Below are 23,226 nucleotides of genomic sequence, written 5' to 3'. Positions count from 1 at the left end.
CTTGTTTCCTTGTGTTGCTTACTGTATCATGTAAATGTTTATTGTAATAAAAACACTGTTCTCAGACACATCTCAACATAAAAAAAACAAAACAAAACAAAAAAAAAACTGCCAGTGGTAAGATGGAAATGATCAAAACTGGAATTTCCATTTAAACACCTGATGAAGCATAACGCTGCTACTGTCCTGACCTGTCCGTATGGGAAGTGCAATTTTGTGGTTTCCTCTACAGATTTCCCATACATCTGTGATTCCAGCATTTTCCTGTAGAGGGAGCTGCACACTATCACATCATAAGGTGATGTGTATGAGACTTTGTAAGCGGTGTGATAAAGCTGCAGAGATGAATACAATGCACAATATGTGCTCCTTATTAATTAATGCCGGCCATCGACCAGTATACATTTTTCTAACATTTATTCGACATTATAATAGTCAATAGGATCAAATCGCTATTCTTTTTTGACCGTAGTGATGAGAAGAACAGAATTTTTCTTGAACAAACTTTAAAGAGGAAGTATATCCCTGTGGGTTCTACTTCCTCTTTATTTCCCTGCAAAGGTAAAGCATAATTGGCTACTATGCATTACATGGTAGCCCATTATGTGTCACTTGCCTGAAAACAAAGCCTGTGATGTCACCACTGCCCCTGCTAGCAACGAGTGACCATCTTCACCCTTCCAGGGCCGCAAACTCCGGCTCTGTGACTTGCCGGAGTCATGTGATGCCACTCCTGCGCATGTGCATGGGAGCCGCCAGTCACAACATGACCCCCTTTAGAAACGATCTGCCCTTTCTAAAGTGCGCATCCGCTGTAGACATCGGTGCACGGCTTTATTGTAAATATCTCCTGGGACAACCACTTTTACCTACAGGTAATATAGGCTTACCTGTAGGTAAGTGGTTGTACAGGGTGTGCAACCACTTTAACTATGAATGCAGTTTTCGTTTAGGAAAAATCATACATATTGTAATGAAACCTGCTTTAAGTTCTCATGCACACTGCAGATTTTATTTCAGCTTGAAGAAGCTAGTACTTTTTTTGGGCTCTTTTTTCCATGTTTTTATTGAGCTTCTTTGAGCATAAGCGTGGGTTTTTTTTATTTATTTATTTATTTATTTTTTTTCAGAAGCCCTCCCCTCAGCTCATTTGTTTCCTATTTTTGTTGTGCGTTTTTGAGCTTTTTTTTTTCTGCTCAATTTGTGTTTTTGGGTACTTGGGCGTCTTTTCTGCTCGAGAGCTCCTCTCAAAAATGCGAGTTTGGTGAGGGTTTTTTAAAGAACATATACCTGTAAAAGCCTGAAAAAGCCATAGTGTGCATGGACACATTGACCAACATAGAGAGGAGTTTCCAGGGAGCTCAAAAGCCTGAAAGAGCCGCTTCCTCTGAGCTGCAATGTGCGTGAGCCCTTATACGCCTGGGAATAGTTACATAGTTGGTCAGGTTGAAAAAAGACACAAATCCATCCAGTTCAACCTTAAAAACAAATAAATAAAATAAAAAATAATCGTCCAATCCAAATACCCAATTTTATGCCCACAATTGATCCAGAGGAAGGCGGGAAAAAAACCCAGCAGAGCATGCTCCAATTTGCTACAGCAGAGGAAAAAAATTCCTTCCTCATCCCCCAAGAGGCGATCAGATTTTCCCTGGATCAACTTTACCTATGTTAGTACCCAGTTATATTATGTACCATCAGGAAAGTATTCAGGCCTTTCTTAAAGCAATCTACTGAGCTGGCCAGAACCACCTCTGCAGGGAGTCTATTCCACATTTTCACAGCTCTTACTGTGAAGAAACCTTTCCGTATTTGGAGATGAAATCTCTTTTCCTCTAGATGTAAAGAGTGCCCCTTTGTCCTCTTTGTTGACTGTAAAGTGAATAACTCGACACCAAGTTCACTATATGGACCCCTTATATATTTGTACATGTTGATCAAATCCCCCCTTAATCTCCTCTTATCACGAGTGAATAAATTCAGTTCCTCTAATCTTTCCTCATAGCGGAGCTCCTCCATGCCTCTTATCAGTTTGGTTGCTCTTCTCTGCACTTTCTCCAGTTCCCCGATATCCTTTTTGAGAACTGGTGCCCAAAACTGAACTGCATATTCCAGGTGAGGTCTTACTAATGATTTGTACAGGGGCAAAATGATATCTCTCTCTCTCTCTGGAGTCCATACCTCTCTTAATACAGGAAAGGACTTTGCTCGCTTTGGAAACCGCAGATTGGCATTGCATGCTATTATTGAGCTTATGATCTACCAAAACCCCCAGATCCTTCTCCACTATGGATTCCCCCAGTTGTACTCCCCCTAGCATGTATGATGCATGCATATTCTTAGCCCCCAAGTGCATAACTTTACATTTCTCAACATTAAACCTCATCTGCCGCATAGTCGCCCAATTAGACAGGGCATTGAGGTCGGCTTGTAAATTGGAGACATCCTGTAAGGACGTTATTCCACTGCATAGCTTGGTGTCATCTGCAAAGACGGAAATGTTACTTTTGATTCCAGACCCAATATCATTTATAAAGATGTTAAAAAGTAAGGGTCCCAAAACTGAACCTTGGGGTACACCACTGATAACCTTATAGTAGATCTGGATGAAATTTTAAGGGGTTTCAATGAACGATTCTGAACGAATGTTGGAACAAAAATCTAACCCTGTATAGACAGTTTAAAACGGTTCTGAACCCCGCTTGGTGATTTTTACCTACAGGTAAGCCTATAATATAGAAAGAAGAGCAACTCCCATTCATTTGAATGGGTCTTGATCGGTGTGCAGTAGCTCCTGCCGAAAGCAACTGGGGTTATAATTGCTGGTGCAAAGTAAGGCATCAGTGGCATGTGTACACCCCCTGGCTGCTGCCACTGCAGCTAAAGGGGGAGTAGCTGTGGAGCAGTAAAACCGTAGCTCAACTGTGGGGCTTTACCACCCCACCTCCCCAACCTCACATGTTAATGGGCTCCTAAAAGAAAGAAAAAAAAAAACTCTGTTTTTGTTGCCCTTGTGTGCATGAGGCCTAAAGCTGGCCATAGATGGATCGCATCTCAGCTGTTTTAGCAGGGACCGGCCAAGATTTGACCCATCTATGGGCAGACTGGTTGTACTGAAGTCGATCCATTAATCAATTTAAGTATAACCAGTCTGTTGTATTGTTTTCATGTAATCACTGCCAGCGGCTATAGCCACCAGAATTGATCATTATGTAGGGAAGGCTCCCTGTGGGCAGAACACAATAGTGCTGTGGGTGGGATTCTCCCATCAATACTGAACTGTAATGGGGATTCAATAATTTTTCTTTGCTTCCACTGACGGTAGAAGGAAAGAAGATTGCACAATCTATGGGCTGCTAAAGTGCAGACAACTTTCCTCCCATGTTTATCCTGATAAAGATTAGATAGGAGATGACAGTAAACATGTTGGCAGTAACTGCGACCTAAATATTTATAAAGGGAAGATATACAAGAGATGAAAATCCTGGCTTGTGTTCATATTCTGATTGTGAAACATCCCCCCCCAAAAGGTCAGCAATAAATCCTATCGGATTACTGTGCTGGCTGATGAACTTCACTTGTACTCTTTCCCCGCAATAAAACAGATTGTATCAGAGATTGTTAAAGTGATTATAAACTTAAAGTGATTAAACTAAAGTCTCAGGTTTTTTTGGGTTTAAAAATAATAAACCTGTTATACTCTCCCCCCACCCCCGTACAGTAGATTTATACAGAGCAGCTCGGATCCTCCTTTTCTTGGGTCCCTCTCTAGCGATCCTGGCTCCTGCCGAGTGCCCCCACAGCAAGCAGCTTGCTATGGGGGCTCCCGAGCTGAGCCGCTGCTCTTTGTTTCCATTCATATTCACCCTCTCTCTCCTCATTGGCTCACTGACAGCAGCGTGAGCCTATGGTGCCTGTGTCTCAGCCACTCGGCAGGGAGAGTCCTGGACAGTTGATGCTCACGTGCAACATTGCTGGCTCAAGATGGAGCTTAGGTAAGTATTGTACCAACAGCTCGCCCGACGCGTTTCGACATATGTGTCTTCAACTGGGGCATGTTGGACTTTTACTTTCAGGCATCTAGTTCTGTGCGATTCTTTGTCCTGTTATTTTTTTAATTTGTGTTGATTACACTTATTATTATTGAAGCGCTACACTGTTTTTATTATTCCATCTGTTGAACTTTGTTTGTTTTTAGTGTTGGCGGCTGTTTTGGCTGTTGTGGCCACTTTTTACAAACCATAGCGCAGTGTTTTCCCCCTTTTCTGTCTTCTGGGAGTACCTGTTTTTGACAGGCATCTGTTACCCCCCTGAAAGTTGCCGAATGTGGCACTGGAATTGGATAAGTGGGGCTTCCACTTTTGGGTGGAACTCCGCTTTAAGATAAAAAAAAACTTCTGCCTTCAAAACCACTTTAATTATGTTTTGTTATACTTCCCTGCTGTGTAATGGTTTTGCACAGAGCAGCCCTGATCCTCCTGTTTTCGGGTCCCCCACCCCACCCCGAGTGCCCCTATAGGAAGCCACTTGCTATGGGAGCATTCATGTGGGCTTGTTTCCTAGCTGCACTCTGTGTGTCCATTGGCGCACACAGCACGGCTTAGCCCTGCCCTCCACACTCTACTCTCTGGCTGTGATTGAGAGCCAATAGCTCATGCCGCTGCTCTCGGGCATAGCTCTGGATCCAGAGCTCAGATAAGTATTTAGGGGGGTAGGAAGAATGCCTTAGGATAAAAAAAAAAAAAACTTCTACCTTTACAACCTATGACATTGGTGTCTTTGTGAAGTATATGTGAAAAAAACAAAACAAGAGGGAAGTATTTATTTATTTACAAGACTAAGGTTATCCATTCATGTGTCTGGGCGAATGACATGCACTTTGCCCGCATCACCTCCTGGGATATGTTTACCTCGTAGCTCAAGAGGTACTGTCCTTCAGTGGAGGAGGGGTTGGGGCGTGCAGAGAAGCCGATCTCAGCAGGACAATGCTGGATCTGCTGGGTGGGTAAGTACTTTAAATATGCATGACCTGCAACCAGATAAAAAAAAAAAAAAAAAAGGAGTGGGGGGTGTGCATCAGCTTAAGGCCCCTTTCACATGGGACGGATCAGTAATGATCTGCCCCATGATGATCTGCTTGCTCAGCGGGGATCACTCCGTTGTCCCCGCTGAGCCGGCGGATAACAGGGCGGTCTCGGCACACTGTGCCGGGACCGCCCTGTCAGCTCTCCGTTCTCCTCTATGGGGGGTCGGATGAACACGGACCGTCTGTCCGTGTTCATCCGATCTGCTCTGCAGACAGATAGAAAAATAGGATTTTCCTCCGTCTGCAGAATCGGACTGTTGCGTAGGCGGACGATATTGGGTGTCTGCGGATGTTCATCCCATAGGGATGCATGTATGTCCGTATTTCATCCGCAAACGGATGGATGAAATATGGACATAATGTCCGCATGTGTGAAAGGGGCCTTATGGAAAAAAACTAGCATTAAGCCGAGGTTCACACTGCCAGTGCACTTGAAATTTTGACGATTTCATACTCGCATGACAGGCTGACTTCAGGAGCAATTTCAGAGACATCGGTGCGGGTTTCTGCACTGATATCTATACAAATGGCACCCGAAGTCACCAAAAGTAGTACAGAAGCTACTTTTGGGAATTGGTGCCGTGTCACACCAATTTAGCGGCAATAGCTGCCGATTTGGCATGCAATTTCACATGTCAAATCACATGCCAAATTGCATCAATATTAACCTAGGCTTAGAACCACTTTTAGGTTAGGTTCACACCTTTTGCAGTTTGCTTTTGATCCATTTCTGCAGTGCCTTTTGCTGTGCGTTTTTTTTTTTTTATACTTTGTTGTTGGGTAGATAAAAAAAATTTAATAAAAAAACTATTTGGCCAAAAAAACAGACTCAAAACAAGGCAAAATGCACTACATGCTTTTCTGCAGCTTTTCCATTGAAGTCTATTCCAAACGCATAGATGTAGAGCATTTCTCCAAAAAGCACCAAAAACCGCATAGGTGTGAACCAGGCATCCACAAGCAGCTACTCAAATAAGGTTCTCTCTCTCTTTCGTGTTTTATCAGACAGAAGCAAGAGAAAATCTGCAACATGGACACAGACAAAAAAAAAAAAAAAAAAAAAAAAAAAAAAAAAACCTGACAGATGTAAATGTTTTCTTACTCCATGACTTATCATGAGAGACCTATGAGACCAATGCTGACCCTTCCTTCGGAGGGACTAGTCACCAGCCTATTCATTTCTGAGTTGGTGACCTACAATGGGTATGTAGATCAGTTATGACTTTACTCAGACTTCTTCCTGCTTCCCATACTTGTCCTGGGATAGTTAATCTGATCTATGGCCGTTCCTTCACAGAAATTGATTTAATGATTACATTTTGTCTAAGAGGAATGTTCAGTGGTGTCTGGTCCTCACTCACCGTGACTTCCCCTTCCGGTTAACCCGATCTTCTTTAGATCCACCTCCTCTCCTGATTGGCCGGCAGGAAGAAAAATGCTGGATGGGAACCTTCTTCCCTCAGCCAGAACACTGAAGATGGGTCTTCCAACATGACAATCACCTAAAACATACCACCAACGCAACAAAGGAGTGGCTCGAGAAGAAGCACATTAAAGAGGGAGTAAACCCCGGCCGATTTATCTTATTTTTCAAATTTTAACATACAATAGCTCATTATAAAGGTTTAATATAAATGGGCCTAAAACGAGGTCTGCAAATACCTTTTTTAGGGCTTTTAGATTATCTTCATTTCCAGGTATTGGACGCACCATTGTATGTGCTGTCTGCTGAATCCTTTCTGGACGTCACTTCTGCCCTTACTCTGTATCCCTTAGGAAATCTCGCGCTCTAGCGCCCTATCAGGAAGGAGATAAACACTACAGCATCGCGAGACTTCTCTGTGCCAATCAGAGGGGAAGCTCGTCCACAGACATTTCCCGACATGCAGCTAATACAGAAAGGGCACACTTTAGGTACCATTAATGAACGATCCTACTGCGCAATCGCGCATTACGTCATCTAAGATTAAAGGACGATTTCCTTGGAAAAGACAGCAGTAAGTACACTTTCACAGGCAGCGATCAGCTGCCTGTGTTATCTACTTCTTGAACAGATAAACTTGTCGAGGAGGGTTTACAACCACTTTAAGGTCATGGAGTGGCCTAGTCGGTTTTCAGACCTTAATCCCATCATTGTACGTCGGCACCTTTAAGGGCAATAGCAGGCACGCTCCCACTGTACGGCGGGGAACCCAATGCACATTGCCGGCGCCCGCGATGTCTGCCACCCGAGATCGCAGGCACGAGAGCCTGAATGGGAATGTGTGTATGTAAATGCATATTCCCATTCTAACAGGGGAGGAGACAGATCTGCTGTTCCTAGTGATTAGGAACAGTGATATGTCTCCTCCTCCAGTCAGTCCCATCCCTCCATAGTTAGAAACACACCCAGGGAACACGTTTAACCCCATGATTGTCCCCTAGTGTTAACCCCTTCCCTGCCAGTGACATTTATACAGTAATCACTGCATTTTTATACCACTGATCGCTGTATAATTGTCACTGGTCCCAAAAAAGTGTCTGATCTGTCCACCGTAATGTCACAGTCCCACTAAAAATCGCAGATCGCCGCCATTACTCCATTACGAGTAGAAAAAACAAACAAAACATAAATCTATCCCCGATTTTGTAGATGCTATAACTTTTGCGCAAGCCAATCAATATATGCTTATGGCGATTTTTTTTTTTTTTTAACCAAAGATATGTAGAAGAATATATATCGGCCTAAATTGTTGAAGATATTTCATTTTTGAAGTCTTTTTTTTTTTGTTGGGATATTTTTTATAGCAAAAGTAAAAAAAGTTTTTTTTTTTTTAAATTGTCGCTCTTTTTTTTGTTTATATCTCAAAAAATAAGAGGTGATCAAATACCACCAAAAGGAAAGCCCTATTTGTGGGGATAAAAAGGACATCAATTTTGTTTGGGTACAGCACCACAAGACCGCACAATTGTCTGAGATATTTTTTATTTTTATTTTTTTTCTTGGGAGAGTGCATGTGATCAGCACAGGGCCAATCAGCACTGTCCAGACAAAAGGTCAGGGTCCCTGCACCCTGATAGGACAGCTAGTGCTGTATGAAAACTCCTCCTACAAGCTTTACCAGACACTGATAGAAGTCACAAGACTGCTATATACTGCTGATGAGAAAAGGTATTTAGCGTTTATATTTACTAAAACTATTGTAGTTCCATGTTCTGTGTACTGTGGGAGACCAGATATAGTGAATGCAGGGTCCTTGGTTTAGTACCAGTTTAAAGTGGAAGTAAATCCATCGATTTAAACAGTTAAAAAAAAAAAAAGCATGCCGGGAATGCTAACTGCGCATTGGCTATGCTCTCAGCCAAACTATCAAACCATCCAATGGCTGGTGTCATAACGAATCACATGTGCAGCACCATAGCAGTTGAAGATTAAACAGAGGCAAAGATGGCAGCTTCCTTGGCTGAAAACGATAGGGGAGTTTACTTCCACTTTAAGTGCTGCATTTTTTCTATTGTGCTTATAAGTGTAATGCACTAACACCCAGTAAGGCAAGCAGCTACAATATTATTTACATTTTAGCGCTGGTTGTGTTTTCTTAAGTTCAGCGATTCCCTCTTGGGGGATCAGGGAGGATTTTTTTTACCCCGCTAAAGAAAATTGGATCATGATTTTCTGGGGGTCTATGCCTTCCTCTGGATCAACTGTGGCTATACGATTGTGTATATAAGATTTGTATTATTTTTTTTTTTTTTTATTGGTTGAACTGGATGGACTTGTGTCTTTTTTCAACCAGACTAGCTATGTATTTTGTTCCTTCCTGATTTTTTTTTTTTTGCATATTTGTCGCAGTTAAATTATAACATTCTATAAAGCAAAAGCATAATCCCCCCCTCACAAAAAAAAAAAAAATCACAAACATCGTAACTTTCAAAAGTTTTATTAAAAATAAAGTGCTGTAATAAAAAATGAAAATTGTACATATACTGCAAACAACAGGAAGAAGCAGACTTTGTACATCAGGACACACCTACACCACAGACTAAGGGTTTGGCACGGAAAAGCTATTTACAACAGATGGGGAGCTTCCAAGCATGCATCATGATAAGGTGCACAGTATAGTCCTTTTTACTAGCACAGGTATGGTTGTATCTGAGCTCTAGTGGTCCTTTTTACATGGAGTAATCCCTGCCAAGCAGAGTCTAGTGTCACCTTACTGAACACACTACACCCTTTTGTCTGGCTCACAGTTTGGTAGAACATTTACACACCAGTTAGTAACTGAATATTTGTGTCTAGGACACCGAGTACCTTTTATTTTTTGCTACAAGAGTTCACTTATGTGGATTTTGATAATGTGCTTTGGGTCATAACTTAATACTGTACATTCAAAGGTTATAGTACATTGTTCTAAAGTAGTTTCCCCAAAATACGTTCTGCTGACATGACTGACATTTTGTGGTTTTGTAGGTTCCCACACTGGCTGACCTTCATGTGTTCATTTATAATAATGAGCAACTGGCACTGTTGGTGGATGACCTGTAGGTAGGTATGTGATGTTCCTCAAGGCTGGGTTGACACTGTTGTGCTGTGTGGTTGTGTGTTGGTGTGCTGTGGTGCCATTTATTCTTAAAGCTGAACTCCAGGTATGAAATTGATTGCATACCTACATTGATCCAGCTTGACACTGTGTAAGTATGCGTATTTCATTGTTGGGGAAGCTGTCAATCACTGAAGCTGTCTGCTCTACTACAGTGATCACATCTTCCAAGTCCCATGCATGGGCTTCCTTTCTGCTTACTGACCACATGGGGGTCACTTGAAACCACTTCAATTCACAGAATGCCTTGTCGTTTTTTCAATGAATACAAGACCTTCTTGGATGAGGTGGAGATTGTGACGTCACCTCCACTCCTATCCACCTCATCCAGATGGAGAACACTCATTCTATGAATGGGACCCGGAAGATTGCGGCTATCACTGTAGTAGTGAAGACTGCTACTGTGATTTGCAGCTACCCCAGGAGCCCTGCGGGTATCAAATATGTATGTATGTGCGCATGTGCACGGGAGCCGCCGCTCGCGGCATATCGCCACTGACAGCGGCTCACTCAGTGCGCCTGCGCGCCGCTGCCTGTGTTTTGGCAAATATCTCCTAAACCCTGTAGGTTTAGGAGATATTTCTTGGACCTACAGGTAAGCCTTAATCTAGGCTTACCTGTAGGTCAAAGTGGTTTGTAAGGGTTTACAACCACTTTAATGGCATCCTAACACACCTTGCAATGGACAAGCACTGCAGCGTACAACAACGCAGGGTAAAGCATTACTGTGCACAAAAACTAATACATGCACCATTTTTGGTGTGATTTCATGAATGATCTATGTCAACACAAAGCACATTGATGTGGGGTGTGTGTGTTAATGTACACGGGGCGTTTTTACAACCTCTCCTGAATGATTTAACTTGACAGATAAAACGATTAAAACTTCAGTTTTGCCACGATTACATGCCACGTTTAGCTGCGTTTTTTTCCCAAAATAGTAAAAAATTAAAATCGTCTGTAGACGAAACGCGGCTAAACGCGAGTAACCTCTTTTGGAAGAGTTTGGTGCTTGAAATGCCTCTAAACTCGGCATCTAAAATCATTTTTTTGCCTTCCAAAAAAAGACCTCTAAACAACTATAAACAACCCCGTGTACAGGTAATGATAACATAACATAGAGGAGAGTTCAGGAGCAGTTACAAAAAATGCCCAACTGCTCCTAAATGTCCATTTATCAGCAGCAGTGTATACAAAGTGAACCCAGCCTTAGGTTCTCAACAACATGTATCCCTGGGGGTACTGATTCTTGTAATGAATAATCAGTTTACATTTTTTGCAAATATTAAATAGAATGTGAAATAGACCTAAATAAATCGTTTGTACTGATGAAAGGTTCTTGTAATAAACGCACACACGTCAAAGGGGACTTGAGAGAATCTTTAGGGGGTACATGATATAAAACAACACTCTAACATGGTAAATGGATTTAAGGGGTCTATTTATAAAGATAAAAAAAGAAAAGTTTTTTATCCAGTAAATTTGCCTATATATTTGTTTCTTGTGAATTGGGCAAAAATGACCGTTTTTTAAGCTTTTTTTTTCTCTTCCGAATGAATGTTCTGTTATTATGGGCAGTAGGAATATAAGGCATTATGGCTATTAGGTGGAGCTAAGGAGCATAGAAAATACTTATGTCTTTGTAACAAGAGATACATTTTAAATTTTAAATAATGCTAGAGGGTAATCATTTATTTGCTAATTCCCTCTAGTGTTCTCTAGGATTGTTACATGGTATCTCTTGTTACAATGACATATGCATTTCCTATTCTCCTTAGCTCTATCTAGTGGCCATAATGCAGTAGTTTACTGCTGCTCAAAATTAAAAGAACATTCGTTCATAAGAGAAAGTAGCCTAAAGAACAATTGTGTTTGCGCAGTTCATGCAGATCCACTGGACAAATGATTATGCAATTCTTTTATAATAGACCCCTAAGTATGCATAGTAAATATCACTCTTTCAATGTGCAGATCTAAAAAGTATCTTGTATCATGCGTTTTCATTACACGTTGGATGTTAATACACCTATTGAAACGAAAGGCAACAGTCTTCAAACCGCAAAAGGTGCTAGGCTATTAACCCAATTTTCATTGGGCTACATTGAAAGCTCATTTTTGATTGGTTCCTATAAGCTACTACACAACTTTTGTAGACGATTAAATGAGGCCTATCAACACCAGCCAAAGAACGGTTCCAGCTGGTCTATATTTAAGGTGAATACCATGATGATAGCAGCATGGGTTTCCTAACAACCTGAGAAGCTACTTTATACTGTACATAGTAGTCTGAGGATTACCATGATATTTTTTAAAATACTGCTTAGAGGTCATAGCAGTAAGTCAGAGAGGCAACGATCTAGCCACGTAAAATGTGTGTGCTTTAAATATGCAATATCTACTTTCAAGCACCACAAGTCATTGTTATCAGATATGGAACAAATACCCCACAATTGGTCTTTTATATATACAAATAACAGTAAGGAAAAGAGGAAGATCTTGCCCATCACAGCTAGTCAGACCCATTGATACTTCTAGCCTAAGACAGAAAAAGGAAATTCAAAAGCCTGACTCAGTGCTATGGACAACAGCCCCGATTTCGCTTTCCTCCAGGATATGTTGTTCTAGAACGGAGTGGAGCAGCCTTTCTTAAAGTGGATGTAAACCCGAAATTAAGAGTATAAGATTTCCTATCATTTGAGCCCAGTCTTGCCACAAAAAAGTTAATTCATCTCTGAGTAATCCTCTTATTGTTCAGTGAGATAAATCTTGACAAACAGAGAAAAACTTTGTCAAATCCTCCCCCTTGCTGTGAGTGACAGGTGATTTACATATCTCGTGCACTAGCCTAAGAGACATGCATTATTTTTTAATTCCCTCCCCCTCCTTCCTTCTGCTGCTCTGCCAGAACTGGATGTTCCCTACTTCAGTATGATTTGGCATGCTGAAGTCATGTGGTTACTTTCTTGTCTTTTCACTGGATGTTAGTGATCATAGCAGTTCAGTGTAAAAAATACACAGGAGAAAATGCATGTTGATAAGGGGGAGTGTAGAGGTGGGCGGGGAGTCTACTGACATCACAACTCCACCCACTGAGCCCTGGAAAACAGACCCACCCACAGAATCTGCAGTTTTTCGGGTCTCATAGCAGACAGAGGGGAGACATTTGACAGATAAGTATACATGCAGGAGGCATCTATATCCTTCTAGATAACCAATATAGCAGTCGTTTAGAAAGGATGAGAGTGGGTTTACATCCACTTTAACCTTTTTAACATGGGGGGGGACCCTTGAGATAACTTTCTGGGGTCAAGGAACTCCTGCTATTAAAAACGATATCTATAGCTCATAGTACATTACAATCACGGCTACTAGGAATAAGACTCCTTCGATTTGTGGCCATTGGGAAGGATCCTCCCCTTGCAGAAAGCTAAAACTATTATCATTGCCAGTGGTTACTCATCTGAGAGGAAGAATTAACTCATTGCTCAAGGAACACCTAAAACAGTGGTTCTCAACTCCTGTCCTCAGGGCCCACTAACAGGCCAGGTTTTAAGTTTTACCTTGGGAGATTCAGACTAGAATACTGCAATCACTGAGCAGCAAATGATATCACCTGTCATGTATTTCAGTTATCTTGCAAACCTGGCCTGTTAGTGGGTCCTGAGAACCGGAATTGAGACCCACAGGCCTAGAATCCTCTGGAGGAACTCTGGTTGAGAAAGGCTGGAGTATGTAGTATGTCACTTGTGCATTGGCTTGTCCGGTGTCTGTATGATGAAGGCACTAGCAGTTCTAAGGCGTGACAGGCAAATGGGGATTGTACCATTGAACGTATACAAAACTGCTTTTTCCCACTATCATGACATACTCCCTTTTTTAACATATCCTATATACACATTTATGAAAACAAATGGAAACAAACATCCCAAAACACAAAAAAAAAAAAAAAAAAATCCATATACAATATTTACATATGCATGGTCTTTGCTGTTTTCACTAAATGATTCACACATTAAGATACACTTGTGTATCCTCTATACTTAGGCAGATTATAGCTGGTTGTAGGCATCAAACACCAATTCCTGGATTCACATTATCAAAAAAAAAAAAAAAATGAACACCAGAAAGGAGAAATAATAAAATATTTAAATATAAAAAAAAAATCTCCCTATAAAATAATGTCAACAGTATGTTTAACAGAGTGATCAAGGAAGAGGGGAGAGGAACACTGAGATCATCTGACAGATGTTCATGATGGACTACTTGTTCTCCTGCTTGGTGAGGTGTTGCCATGTAGAGTATTGCCACCGGCTAGTAGCTAAATTCTGTCCATTACGAATCATGGCTTCCATATATTGTGCCACATTTAATTGTGCTTCTTGAAGAAAATATGCATGTCCATATTGGTTCCATAGTTGTGGCTTCTTTTGTGCCATTAGTCCAGACAGTGATATACAGGCTTTTCACTGGTACCGTCCTACTTTCCCAACTTTAGACTTTTTTTTTTAGGAACTTCTTGTACTTTTGTGCGATTTTTATTCCTTTACTCCACATCTGGTCTTTCTGACCGGCCGCAGTGCTGGAATGATACCACTAATACGATTTATCGCTGTGTGCAATCTAACGAAAAAAAAATAAAATAGATGGTCCGTATGCATGAATTATACAATGGCAGGTGAAATGGAAATGTGCTACCCTTGGACCAAGTGTGTACTTTTCCCAAACACAAGTCTCCTTCAGAGTCTGGCAATGATGGCAATGTAACAGATGACATCATATCATTCCACAATGTAGACTTTTATGCTTTCTGCACACAGAAGCTATCCATGGATTTAGGTAGCCTGGGTTGACAATTAAAAGTTTACCATTGTCATAATCCAACTTGCATGCACACACATAAAATACTTGTGGTCCCTTTTGGCATTGTAAGTCCGGGGAAGGATTATCTCCCAGTGTAGTAGTCTCTCATACCACCGAATCCCGTATTTCAGATCCCAGTCGTACCCGGGGTTTTGGGCTTACTGACGTGACCTCTACAATAGTGTCCTTAATGTTTAGTGGTCTTTTTTCAGATTCTGACTCAATTTTACTAGCAACCAAGGGATCATGAACAGGAGTATTGATAATGTAGTTGTCATTCAGGGTCTGATAGCCTTTATGGTCTGCTTGTGGCATTGGAACACTTGTTCCATTTAATGGCAAACTTTCAGTCTGTTTGCCATTGCTACGGATCTTCTTGGCTGGCTTGTCATGTTTTACTGGCTTCAGGATGGACTTCATTCCACTTCGATGTTTATATAAGATGAACAGTGTTAAAACTACCAATACCACCACGAAAAGGACAGTCATGATTAAAAATTCATTCCAGTATGATTTTCCCAGAAGTTTAGCTGTATGGCTTTCTGACACAGACACAAATTTGGAGGAGTTGACCAGCTTATCAATAGGGCTAACTTTCTTAAAGCTCAATTCAGTGTGAGGTCTTGGAGTTGTTGGCTTTACGGGACCATCTGTCTCCACGCAGTACCTGGCCATTAATTTCCTGAAGTTGTATTCTACTGACCAGCATTCATATGTTCCCAGACGTTCAGGACTGTTGACAAGGATCAGGTCTCCGGATTCCAAAACAAAATAAGAGGAATCAATGGTTTTTCCATTGTGGAGCCACTGGCGAGTTGCCAAGTTGGACAGCAAATTGCACGGCAAAGTGGTGGCATTATTTATTTGAAGTACAATCTTCTTGCACTGTGGCTCTTCTACAAATGGAAAACAAAATGGAAAACAAAATAAAGAACATTCATCATTAAGTAAACAAAATGACCAATTTACTTAATCACTAAAACAAATTCTCTGCGATTTAGGTCTAAAAATTATTAAACCTGACACTTTTTTTTTTTTGCTTATATCCTGTAGCAGTTATATTGCCCAGTTATCGCCCCAACTGGATAACAGGTCTAATGCTAGATGACTACACATTGAGGCATATGAGTACTTAAGGTTTTTCCGAAAAATATGCACTCCCCACCTATCATTCCGTTTATTCCATAGACAGTGCCTGGAAAAAGTATTAACATTTTCCACATTTTACAACCAAAAATGTAAATGTATTTTATGTGATAGACCAACACAAAGTGGCACATAATTGTGAAGCGGAAGCAAAAATGATAAATGGTTTTCAAAATATTTTACAAATAAATATGTGAAAAGTATGCTGTGCATCTTCATTCAGCTCCCTTTACTCTGATACACCTAACTAAAATCTAGTGAAGCCAACTGCCTTCAGAAGTCATGTCATTTTTAAATAGAGTCCACCTGTGTGTTATTTAATCTCAGTATAAATGCAGCTGTTCTGCAAAGTCCTCAGAGGTTTTTTAGACAACCTTAGTGAACCAACAGCATCATGAAGGCCAAAACACCAGACAGGTCAGGGATAAAGTTGTGGAGAAGTTTAAAGCAGGGTTAGGTTATAAAAAAAATATCCCAAGCTTTGAATATCTCACGGAGCACTTTTCAAACTATCATCCATAACTGGAAAGAGTATGGCACAACTGCAAACCTACCAGGACATGGCCGTCCACCTAAACTGACAGGCCGGGCAAGGAGAGCATTAATCAGAGAAACAGCCAACAGGCCCATGGTAACTCTGCCCACAGGACAACTATTAGTCGTGCACTCCACAAATCTGACCTTTATGGAAGAGTTGCAAGTCATTGTTGAAAACAAGCCATAAGAAATCCCGTTTGCAGTTTGCGAGAAGGGGCCACAGCAAACATGTGGAAGAAGGTGCTCTGGTCAGATGAAAGCAAAATTTAACTTTTTGGCCTTAAAGCAAAACGCTACGTGTGGTGGAAAACTAACCCTGCACATCATCCTGAACACACCATCCCCACCGTGAAACATGGTGGTGGCAGCATCATGTTGTGGGGATGCATTTCTTCAGCAGAGACAGGGAAGTTGGTCAGTGTTGATGGAAAGATGGATGGCGCCAAATGCAGGGCAATCTTAGAAGAAAATCTAATAGAGTCTGCAAAAGACTTGAGACTGGGGCAGAGGTTCACCTTCCGGACAATGACCCTAAACATACAGCCAGAGCTACAATAGAAGGTTTTAGATCAAAGCATATTCATGTGTTAGAATGGCCCAGTCAAAGTCCAGACCTAAATCCAACTGAGAATTTGTGGCAAGACTTGACAATCGCTGATCACAGATGCTCTCCATCCAATCTGACAGAGCTTGAGCTATTTTGCAAAGAAGAATGGCCAAAAATGTCACTCTCTAGATGTGCAAAGCTGGTAGAGACATCCCCAAAAGACTAGCAGCTGTAATTGCAGCGAAAGGGGGTTCTACAAAGTATTGACTCGGGGCGGGGGGTGCTGAATACAAATGCACCTCACACTTTTTACATATTTAATTGTAAAAAAAATTTAAAACCATTTATCATTTTCCTTCCACTTCACAATTATGTGCCACTTTGTGTTGGTCTAGCACATAAAATCCCCATAAAATACATTTACATTTTTGGTTGTAGCATGTGTGCCAAATGTCATGGGGTATGAATACTTTTCAAGATACTGTAGTCCTATAGAAAGAATGCCCACTTTTCATGAATGAGGGAACAATAGGTTAATCTGGGTTTGGCATCTGTCCAGTTATAAATCTAAATCTTTATTAACAGAAATATGGGGATGCCATTATTGTTGATTTTGTTCAGAAAATTCTAGTTGCCTGGCTGGTATGCATTACGTCCCCAGAATCTGATGAAGTCCTTGTTCTGGGGACGTAATGCATACAAAGGAACGGAGGTGAAGTTACCCGCAGCCACTGCTACTTTGATTGTTATGCTGACATACTGGGCACTCAGTCATTAGTGCCATATTTGTGAGTTCCTAAACCTTTTTTATCGAATAAATGTTATGTACATACAGAGAGCACTATGTGTTGCTTTTTAATTTCATGATTTATGTGATACTGGATGGGAGCTCGCAGGCTTGTGTTGTCCACTTGTGAGGTTCCTTGGACAAAACACTGCGGATGATTATCTGACACTTCATGACAGGGGAAGGTGTTTCAGACCCTCTATAGCGAAAGGGTCCATAGAGTGAGGTGAGCGGCCATCTATATCAGTGGTGGAGGTGTGATTTATTCACAAAGTCACCTGCATGCGATTATTCTGTTCATCACTGAAGACACTTGGGATTGCTTTTTAATATATGGACTTTTAAATATTGATTTTCTATGTTCATTTTTTTGTTATTTAGCGCTGCATCTTTATATCTTTATAATATTTCTGCTCAGGGATTTGAAATTTTGACCCTTGGTGTTCAGCGGCTAATTCTTTTTGGCGGGTTTGTATTATTGCGCTGATTTGTCTTTATTTATAATTTTGACTGATGGGTCATTGTTTATGCCCACTGATGCCAGGGCATTTTCTACTCCCATTGGCTACAGTCCAGCCCCCCAAAGCCTGAAGGACAGTAAACTGGCCCTTTGTTTAGAGAGTTTGGAGACCCCTGTCCTAGACCCACACAAGCAGCTAAAACTTGAGTAAAATAGGAGTATCAAGAAGTCTTACCATCCAATATATTGACTCGTCCTCCAGGTCCTGTGCCATTCTTTTGCTCGCAGAGAGTTGAATCGGCATTTTCTATATCTTGGAGCCAGTGCCTGAAACACAGGAACACAACCTTGCTTGACAAACTGTTATGGTTGGAACCAGACCAAACAATGATTACATGTTAAAACTGGCTACTTACTGTGCATTTGATTCGTGCACATGGTGATGGATACTACGACAGCCCTTCTTGCTCCATGCGCAGTAGGGATCACGTGACAGGACACACTCCCCGCAAGTTGTGTACATGCTGCAGTTAGAGACTGGCACTTGTACCACCATGGTTCGCGAGGAGGCGTACACCAGGCCCTTAAATGACAAAAAAAAATAAATACATCAATTTACCTTGTCAGAACATAAGTCTTGTAACTGCACTTCTCTTATTTATTCTGTTTCTCTTCCTGTCCCGTATGATACAGTTGGGTGCCTGAGTTGGCCGCCTGTCAATCACTATAGCTATCACACAGGAGGAGGGGGAGTGAGTCATATGCTCTCTTGCCCAGAAGTATGGGGTATGTGATTTTGCCTACCCCGGACAATAGTGGAATGATGGGAGTGAAGGAAAGGTAAGTAAAAGCAGCTGTGGGGCTGCAATTAAACTTAAACTTTTGCTTTACCTTTAAGTGCATCATCTCGCACACCCACTCTAGACTGGAGAAGCAATTATTGGAGCGGTTCCAATTTTCTAAAATGTGGCATGCAACATCACATCAGACTTGAGTGTATGCAGCTGTGTTGACGGGATGTAACATTGTACTTCTTATACTCGGTTGACCAAAGGGCACATAACAGCACGATGTATTCTATATGTTCATTAATCAAGTGCTGACATTGATATATGCTCCTACCTTGCTGTGATCAAGCATCAGCTCCTGCACTGAGTCAGTATCTGGAAACAGCCGAATCTCCTCGATGATGTAGACTTTATTATTTACACCAACAGCTTTGTGCAGCCTTCCGTCATCTAGAAATCAAGGCAACAAATATTAGCAATAAGATCCACATTTCTTTTATCTCTGCTCCCTTTTTAATGGACCAGTGAAAATTCTGATAAATGTTAGTTTAGCTTAGATTGCACATTAAGTTACTGCTATTGTTCAGTACAAATGGCATTCATAATAAAATAGTTACTAGATGGGTGTCAATGAGTTCAGCTATCTGAATACCCAATAGGAGACACTACCAATTGTTTGCGTTATAACAATGAAAGCGCTACTAAAGCTGTCAGTAGTAACTACTGTCCAATATATTCAAACATTTTAGGTTCCAAAAAGAAAAAAATGTATTATAATGCAGCAGCATTATTTGATTTAAAGAGGAGCTCTACTCTGCTGTGTTCATTTCCTGCAGCTCTTCTACCCATCCTTACCTATCCTGTACATGTGCAGATGTGCCACAGGCCTCTGCCAGGTCTTTGGGATCTGGTATGTGAGACATTGCAGACAAGTGTACCATATGTGTTAATGTATCCAAGGGTCTTTGCCAGGTCTTTGGGATCTGGTATGTGAGACATTGCAGACAAGTGTACCATATGTGTTCATGTATCCATGGGTCTTTGCAATGTCCCAGATACCAGATGCCAAAGACCTGGCGGAGACCTGTGGATACATTCACATATATGGTGTAGTTTCATAGCTATATAGTAGGTGAGGTCGAAAAAAGGCACAAGTCCATCAAGTCCAACCTATGTGTGTGATTATATGTCATTGTTACATTGTATATCCCTGTATGTTGTGGTCGTTGCCCTCTGCTGAGACCATCACCTGTGGAAGGGAATTCCACACCCTTGCCATTCTTACAGTAAAGAACCCTCTACGTAGTTTAAGGTTAATCCTCTTTTCTTCTAATTTTAATGAGTGGCCACAAGTCTTATACAAAGGTCTTGTTAAACTCCCTTCCCCAAAAAAGTTTTATCGCTATTGTGGGGTCACCAGTACGGTATTTGTATATTGAAATCATATCCCCTCTCAAGCGTCTCTTCTACAGAGAGAATAAGTTTAGTGCTCGCAACCTTTCCTCATAACTAATATCCTCCAGACCCTTCTTTGTACTCGCTCCATTTCCAGTACATCCTTCCTGAGGACTGGTGCCCAGAACTGGACAGCATACTACAGATGAGGCCGAACCAGAGTCTTGTAGAGCGGGAGAATTATCGTTTTAACTCTGGAATTGATCCTCTTTTTAATGCATGCCAGTATTCTGTTTGCTTTGTTAGCAGCAGCTTCATTGCATGCCATTGCTGAGCCTATCATCTATCATCTACTAGGACCCCCAAGTCCTTTTCCATCCTAGATTCCCCCCAGAGGTTCTCCCCCCAGTGTATAGATTGCATTCATATTTTTGCCACCCAAATGCATTATTTTACGTTTTTCTACTTCGAACCTCATTTGCCATGTAGTTGTCCACCCCATTAATTTGTTTGCATGGTTTCCACATCCTACGGAGAAGTTATTGCCCTGCTTAGCTTAGTATCCTCTGCAAATAGAGAGATCGAGCTATTTACCACATCCTCCAGGTCATTTATGAACAAATTAAACAGGATTGGTCCCAGCACAGAACCCTGGTTGACCCCACTTCCCACCCCTGACCATTTCTGAGTACTCCCCATTTATCACCACTCCAGTCTTAGTTATCTGCAATGTCCCAGAAGCCAGAAAAGTGCACCACATGTGTGCATGCATGGGTATCTGCAGGTCTCTGACAGGATTCTGGGATCTTATCTGACAGGTCTTTGGGATCTGCTATCAACAGACATCCCATAAATCTAGAGAAAAATAATAGTTTCTTTTAGAAGTGATAGAAGTCCGACATCATCATTGTCTCTTACCTGTTCCCAAGAACAAGACATCATAGGTTTTCTTGAGGCCCTTGACCCTTTGCACACTGATCTGCTGGTAGCGCATTTGCGTCTGCAGGAGCAAAGGCTGGCTCCGTACCGCACTGTCCATCAGAAAATGATCTTTGATGAAGTTTAACACTCTGTCCGGCATTTGAAGCGAAGAGTTGATCTTTATGTTTCTTGCCTTGTTGGTAATGCACTGTTGTACATCCAAAGAACTCAATTAGTTACCATTACATTGGATACAAAAGAACTATATCTACAGCAATTTACAAGCAGAATGATTGCCGTTGGAATAAAAGTTCAACTCAGCCCAAACCTTTCTTTTTAATAGAAGGGGTTATGGGGGAAAAACTCTGTCAAGTTTTTATTGGTAGAAAAAAGTTTTGCCAAATAAAATGAATACCAATTTTCATAAAATAAACACAATTTTATTCCATATTAAAATTAGCCATAGTATATACAAATGTGTGTTAACATAAGTTGGTTAGATATACACAGTATTGCGAATATAGTCAAATGAATACATGTTAGACTGAAATCTCGATGCGTTTCATGGAGCAAAGCCCACTTCATCAGGAATCAATCTAGACTAGGAAAAGACTATCCCTTTTCCCAGTCTTAATTTCCCTTTTTTACTCATCAGATAATTTTTACCTAGTTACTGGTTCACTTCAAAGCTTGGATCCTAGTATTGTTTATATTACTTATTCATTTAATTAATTACTTATACAAGTCCAAGCCATGATTAGACCGTTGCACACTCACATTTTTATCTTCATTTCCTTTATTTTATATTTATTTTTTCTTGTTTGTCTAGTATTTATTTTTATGTTAATTTATTTTTCCTTTTTTTTGATTCCCACACCTTTCAGGGTCCTCCCTATTGGACCCTCCTTTTGTTTTGGCCTCAGGCCTGCTCTACCTTCAGCTCTCGGACAGAACATATGTTTTGGATTTACTCCCACATCCCTGCCCTCTTTTTTTGTATACACGGTTTGAATTTTTCCTTTTTTCTTGGTTGATTTGTAAGAATACTCACTGAGGGAGCAGATTTTATAAACAATGCCCTTAGCAGGTGTATATTTATTTTTACTATATATATATTTTTTTATACATGGTCTCTCCACAGATACATCGGTCTTGACTATCTCCTGAGGAAGTGGGCTTTGCTCGACGTAACACAGCGAGATTTCAGTCGAACATATATTCATTTGACTATATCCGCAATACTATGTACATCTAAATAACTTATGTTAACATACATTTGTATCTTGTCCATCTTTATTAGGACATATGTATTGTTTACTATGTCTAACTTTTAATTTTAATATGGAATACATTTCTGTATATTTTGTAATAACTTAGTATTCATTTTATTTGCCGCAACACACAACAAGTCCCATGGGCAAAACTTTTTCCTGTCTATTATATGTTAATATGGACTGAGTTCCACCAACATCTTTGCACTTGTGGCCCTTTCTAGTTTATGTCTATGTTTTTATTGCTGTCTGTGTCCTCACTGGGGAGGACATCAGAAGGCGACACTGGAAAAAATAAATGAAAGGGTGCGGTTGTCACCAAGACTAGAAAAGCTACAAAAATCACAATCTGACAGATGTTATAATTCCTTCCCCACTCTAGTAAATAAATGTGCTTTTGTGGATCTCTCTCCCATCAAAGAGATATTCCATCACTTCCTGTCCTGCTGACACAGTCACCAGGACAGGAAGTGAGAATACATGTCCTTAAAGAGGAAGTAAACCTTCTATTTTTACTAGAAAAGTAACTTTTCTTTACCTATAGCTAAACCTATAATAAGACTTACCTATAGATAGAAATGAAGAAATGAAAGAAATGAAATACTTGTATAGCGCACAATGCGAACTGAATCGCCTCTAGGCAGATAGTGTAAATATCTCCTAAATGTGCAGCATTTAGGACAGTGATGGTGAGCCTTGGAACCCCAGATGTTTTGGAACTACATTTCCCATTATGCTCATGCACTCTGCAGTGTAGTTGAGCATCATGGGAAATGTAGTTGCAAAACATCTGGAGTGCCAAGGTTCGCCATCACTGGTTTAGGAGATATTTACATTACATGCAGTCA

At 40.8% G+C, this 23,226-nt stretch overlaps 1 protein-coding gene across 1 annotated transcript in view; it reads right to left on the bottom strand.

Moving 5' to 3' along the window:
- Positions 1-8,990: 8,990 nt before the first annotated feature.
- The window catches only part of SEMA4B (semaphorin 4B), a 100,669-nt gene continuing 86,433 nt past the window's right edge, over positions 8,991-23,226 (bottom strand). The window contains exons 10-14 of the mRNA XM_077469352.1: positions 21,105-21,315; positions 19,126-19,241; positions 18,420-18,586; positions 18,239-18,330; positions 8,991-15,422 (exon numbers count right to left, since the gene is read on the bottom strand). Of these exons, the coding sequence (XP_077325478.1) occupies positions 14,632-15,422; positions 18,239-18,330; positions 18,420-18,586; positions 19,126-19,241; positions 21,105-21,315 (1,377 nt within the window). The 3' untranslated portion in view covers positions 8,991-14,631. The remainder of the gene's footprint in view (positions 15,423-18,238; positions 18,331-18,419; positions 18,587-19,125; positions 19,242-21,104; positions 21,316-23,226) is intronic.

The sequence above is a fragment of the Lithobates pipiens genome, unplaced genomic scaffold (genome assembly GCF_037356315.1).
Source record: "Lithobates pipiens isolate NorthernLeopardFrog02 unplaced genomic scaffold, aLitPip1_a1.2 Scaffold_8, whole genome shotgun sequence".
Classification (NCBI taxonomy): domain Eukaryota; kingdom Metazoa; phylum Chordata; class Amphibia; order Anura; family Ranidae; genus Lithobates; species Lithobates pipiens.
The sequence above is the reverse complement of the archived record's forward strand: the minus strand, read 5'-3'. Positions and strand labels throughout refer to the sequence as shown.